The sequence below is a fragment of the Clupea harengus genome, chromosome 20, assembly GCF_900700415.2.
Source record: "Clupea harengus chromosome 20, Ch_v2.0.2, whole genome shotgun sequence".
NCBI classification, from domain to species: domain Eukaryota; kingdom Metazoa; phylum Chordata; class Actinopteri; order Clupeiformes; family Clupeidae; genus Clupea; species Clupea harengus.
In genome coordinates this window covers 12,064,458-12,069,457 of record NC_045171.1, presented here as the reverse complement: position 1 = coordinate 12,069,457, position 5,000 = coordinate 12,064,458, and the positions used below count along the sequence as shown (strand labels likewise).

The 5,000-nt window shown below is 43.1% G+C and overlaps 1 protein-coding gene across 3 annotated transcripts in view; it reads left to right on the top strand.

Moving 5' to 3' along the window:
• The window catches only part of spock1 (SPARC (osteonectin), cwcv and kazal like domains proteoglycan 1), a 204,303-nt gene that overhangs the window by 89,926 nt on the left and 109,377 nt on the right, over nt 1-5,000 (top strand). For all 3 annotated transcript variants that reach the window (XM_031587173.2, XM_031587174.2, XM_031587172.2), the window contains one exon: nt 1,987-2,029. In XM_031587173.2, the coding sequence (XP_031443033.1) occupies nt 1,987-2,029 (43 nt within the window). The remainder of the gene's footprint in view (nt 1-1,986; nt 2,030-5,000) is intronic.

The following is a 5,000-nucleotide window of genomic DNA, read 5'->3' as shown; positions in this document are numbered from 1 at the left end:
TGATTCTGACAGGTAGAATGAGCTTTAGCTGTGATCATCATATACTCAGAGCCATAGTGATTTGTTTTTTTAAAACTCCTATGATGAGGATGAGGATGATGATGGTGGCTATAATTATGACCCTGTGTGATCTCAAAATCATTTAGTAATGCCATCAATACAAGTGATAATAAAGATTAAATTAGAATTTGATTGGAAATAAATGGAATGAAGTGTCTGATTGGCTCTTCAGGGTCGTCCTGACTGACCCTTCACAGCAGTGTTACTCAGATGGTGGGTCAACCCAAAAGAGTCACATAATCAGTCTGAATGGGTCGCAGAGTGTGTGTGAACGCAGGGATAAAAGTAGGCCCTTTGTTTATATTTTTATGTTTATTTTTATGGTTTGAATTCTATAAAATGTGGGTTGCAACTTGCTGACCGTGGGGAATTGTGGGTCCCAAGGCCAGACCAGCGGAGAAGCACTGCTTTCCAGTATACATATAATAAAAGCGTGCCTTTCTTTTTTTCCTTGCTCTTAAGACCAGTTACATTGATTGACTGACATTGATATCGCCATGAAAGAACCTTCCTGACACTCACCTCTGAATTAACTCCGTCTCTCGCACTCTTTTCTTCCTCCTCCACTTCCTAACTCTCCTTGACTATCCCTCTCTTTTCAATTCAATTTCAATTCAGGATGCTTCATTGATATGACAGAAACAGCAGTTATGCATTATTATAGCAAAGCCTAGCTTCTCCCAACCCCCAAACCCCCAAACCCCCCCCCAAATCCCCCGCCTCTCCATCTGCTAATATTTGCTCATGTTACCACACCGTCGTATGAAATCTGTTCTCTATTCCTGCCTAGATTAATTGAGCCCAATCCTCTCTTGTCCAAACATGTTTGCATTACATTATACAGCGACATGAACATAATGCCATTACTTCTACACACCACGCGTGCAGAGAAGACAAGAGCTGGGGCAAAGAGGGGGATAAGAATCTGTTCCAGGCTTAGAGCAGCTAATGACTATTTAACTTTAACCACATGCTAAAATGGCTAGTTGCTACTCTGGGTACTGCAAGAGCAGACTGCACTGGCAGAGCGTTATGAAGCGCATCGCTTGAGGAGGACCTGGCTGTAGTGGATATTGGCATGAAATTCACATCTTGCCAGAGCCGAAGATAACAATCAGTGTAGTGAATCAAACTCTGATGCGCAGATCTCATCTGTGTCTCTGGGCACGTCTGTCTGGTCTGTCTCCACGGGGGTGTGAGGTGCAGAGGTGACAGTCGGGCGCCAGGAGAGATAAACTTTTCTGTATATCTTAGTCTCCCACCATCAGATAAGCGTCGGCCTGCTCACTGTTTGTAAGCAGTTCACTGCTTTTTGTTGTTTGTTTGTTGTTGCTGTATGTGTGTGTGTGTGTGTGTGTGTGTGTGTGTGTGTGTGTGCCCGCTAAAGAGAAAGAGCAATGTTGCAGTGTCTTGTGGGCATGTTTGTGTTTCTTTGAAGCTGTGGCTATGTTGTCCCTGACGATTTTATCAGCTCTGTCTCTCTGTCACAGACACACACACACACGCACACACACACACGCACACGCACACACACACACACACACACACACACACACACACACACACACACACACACACACACACACACATTTGTACTCACCAGCCCTTTTCCTCTTTAAGTGCTATCTGTCAATCCATCTCTCTCACTCCATCAGTTATATCAGTTATATCCCCTGTCACCCCACTATTATCTTCCTATCTTCTTCACCTTTTTTTGTTGCCTCTCTACCCTCCCCCTCTCTTGAACTGTACATTGCATGTGACACTGGAGTCCCTCTGGCTCTCCTCCACAGACTTCAGTGTAGAATTCTCACAGTCCTCTCGCTATAATTCTACATTCTAATTCTTCTGTTCTGTTTCTGTTTCTGTTTCAGTGCTGTAATTGCGCTTTAAATAACTCTTCCTTCCCTGCTTGTTTGTGTGCAGGACGACTCCAGGAGCTGGGCTCCAAGCAAGCCGGCAGATCCAGGTAAGGCTGTAGAAAGGATCTCATTAGTTTTAAATGGTGAGACCCTGAGAGCTGGGGAGGCTGGAAGAGGTAGTGCTCCGATCTGCACCTATGACAGACAGCCACTCGGGATCTCAAGTTGCAAATTAGTTGTAAAGTGAATGTTTGGTGCTCCTTGTTGTTGTAGTGTGGTGTGAGGAGTGGTTGGTTCTTGTGTGCCCTCCTCTCCCATATGTCCTCGTCCTCCTCCTCCTCCTCCTCTTCTTCCTCCTCCCTCGCTCCCTGTCTGGGTCCCATTTCTACTTCTTGATCTTAGGGCTCAGATTAATCATATAAAAAAAGGGCCTCCAATCGGGTCGTGGAATCTCCATTTCGTTCTATTGATCTCCAAGGCTGCTGCAGGAGCAACAGATCAATAACGTTAGAGAGAGGGGAGAAGGGGAGCACAGTCAGAGAGAGAGAGAGAGAGAGAGAGATAGAGGTGCGGGGGATGAAGAGAGGAAGGAGGAGAAACGAGAGAGAGAGAGAGTGAGTGAGTCAGAGAGAGAGAGAGAGAGAGAGAGAGAGAGAGAGGCAGGAAGAGCATGTGGATGGAGATAAGGGAGATAGAAGATGAAAAAGTGTGCTACACTCCAGAGGAGACTATACTTTAGGACCAAGTCTGTAATCAAAACATAGAACATCTTCCGGAGGGATAATACTCAGGCACTGGGCCTAGCAGTGAGCACAACATTCATTATAACAGCGGCCTTAGACAGTCTGTGGCATCCAAGGCCCCTCTCCTTCAGTTTCCACCTCTTTCTGTCATTCTATCATTCCCCACACACACACACACACACACACACACACACACACACACACACACACACACACACAGACACACACACAGACACACACACAAACATTGCTTCTCTCTCTCTCTATCTTTCTCTCTCTCTCACACACACACACACACACACGCACGCACACACATACACACACTCCTTCTCTCTCTCTCTCTTTCTCTCGCACACACACACACACACTCCTAGTCACACTCGTGTACAAACCTGCTACTGCACTGCTCTGACAAATTGCAAAAGCCTTTTTTTAAATCCCCCTGACACTTATGGTGTCCTAGAGCCATGATTTTGACAAATGCTCCAGTCTCTTACTTTTAGTGTCGTGAGTCCATAGGTATTCCCTCGCCTGTGCATGGCTCCTGTACTTGGCTTATATAAAGGTGCCTGATACTTTAGAAAAGTCTACTAAAGCAATAAAGTGTTTTGGAGTTTTTTGGAGTATTAACTGATTAATTAATGAAATTATTAATTCACTCAATTTCTATAATTAAATCATCAAATATTTGGTCTGTGGTAAATTAAAAATCTCCACCATGTCTTTAATGGTTGAGATCAACACTGTAATTGGCTCTACAAAAAGCTTTCGCTAATTAAATGACCAGTGTTTTTGTGTGCAATGGACACGTGATGAAAAAAAGAAGGATGAAGAAAAAGTATTTGTTAGAGTACTGCTCTCTTAGTAGTAGAGAGACCAAAGGGAGGGTGTATCTTAGAAGGACAAAGGCTCTGTATTTGCATAAAGGTATCAACTGCCCTTGTTCAATTCAATTATGTTTATGTACATAGTGCCATTAACAAGAGATAGAGAACAATTGTCCTAAAGCGCTTTACAGACCCCAACACCTGGATCCGCTAGAGCAAGCACATGGGCCATACACAACATGCAACACACAATTATGCCATTGATCATTTTGATCAATTATTTCTTCTTATTAGTCAGGTAAATAAAACACAAACTACACATTTAATACAGACAGGATTTTATTTAAATTAATTTCTACTTCTGCCAAAAATAATGTAATGTTAGGTTTGGACGTCCAGCACAATAAACTCCGTCTCCTCTGGTGTAAACCACTCTTTTCGCATCTTTAAATTTGCCATTTGCTCTATTGTTGGACAATTACTGATGTCTGTGTGAACATTAGCTAGGGTAGGCAATTCTGGAGAACCAGCAAGAAGCGAAAAAAATCCCAGCCCCTTCTTTTAGACCCCTCCAAAGCCTCTCCTCCAAAACACATGAACACGCACTGCCTACTGCCGGAGCACGAGTCCCCCAAACAGCCTTAGAGACAAACGCAGAGAATCGTTGTCATCGCTATAACGTATCCAACTACTTCACGTCTCCTTCTCACAACTACAAAAACACACAAATAAGCTACACCGACACATGTGACACAGATGCTCTGTTCAAAGCCAGTATAGACTAAGAGAAGAACGCTACTGCAGGCATTGAGATGACATATGCCGAATGTGCTGCACTGTGTAGAGAAAGTAAAGAGGCCAGAGCCAGATCTCCTTGTTATGCCCTCAGGCGTGATTATTTCATTCTTGTATTTTGCAGGGCATCCATTGTGTAATTCTCTATTGGGAGGCAGCAGTGTGTGTATATTGCCTGAGTACCAACATCCTGAAAGAAAAGGAGTGTTAAGTACTGTAGATTCTGGTCCATATTCCTGAGCTGCATTGGTGTTACATACACCTGCAACCTACTGTTTTTAAGTAATTCGATGGAGGACCATCACTACAGTTTAGTATATGCTCTGAGTGCCATATCAATGAGCCTGGCTCTTTAATAATAATAATAGTAATAATAATTCATTTAATTTATACCGCACTCTATATACGGCAGAATCTCAGAGTGCTACAGTAAAAACATAGTTAAAAAAAATAGTTAAGACATAGTTAAAACAGCCTACATAAAAAAACATAGTTAAAAGCATAATTAAGAACATCGTTAAAAAAACAATCTTTGGCATGAGGGTCAGGGTGCAGATGTATTACCCATTGATTTGAGGCTGTGTAGGGTGACTGTTGTCTCTGCCTTCACCACACTGGCTTTTGCCACTGACATATTGGACTGAACTCCACAGTCCAGGAGACATGATGGCTTTGATGAAGTTGTCTAAATGCACAAGCGCTGAAAGACTGTA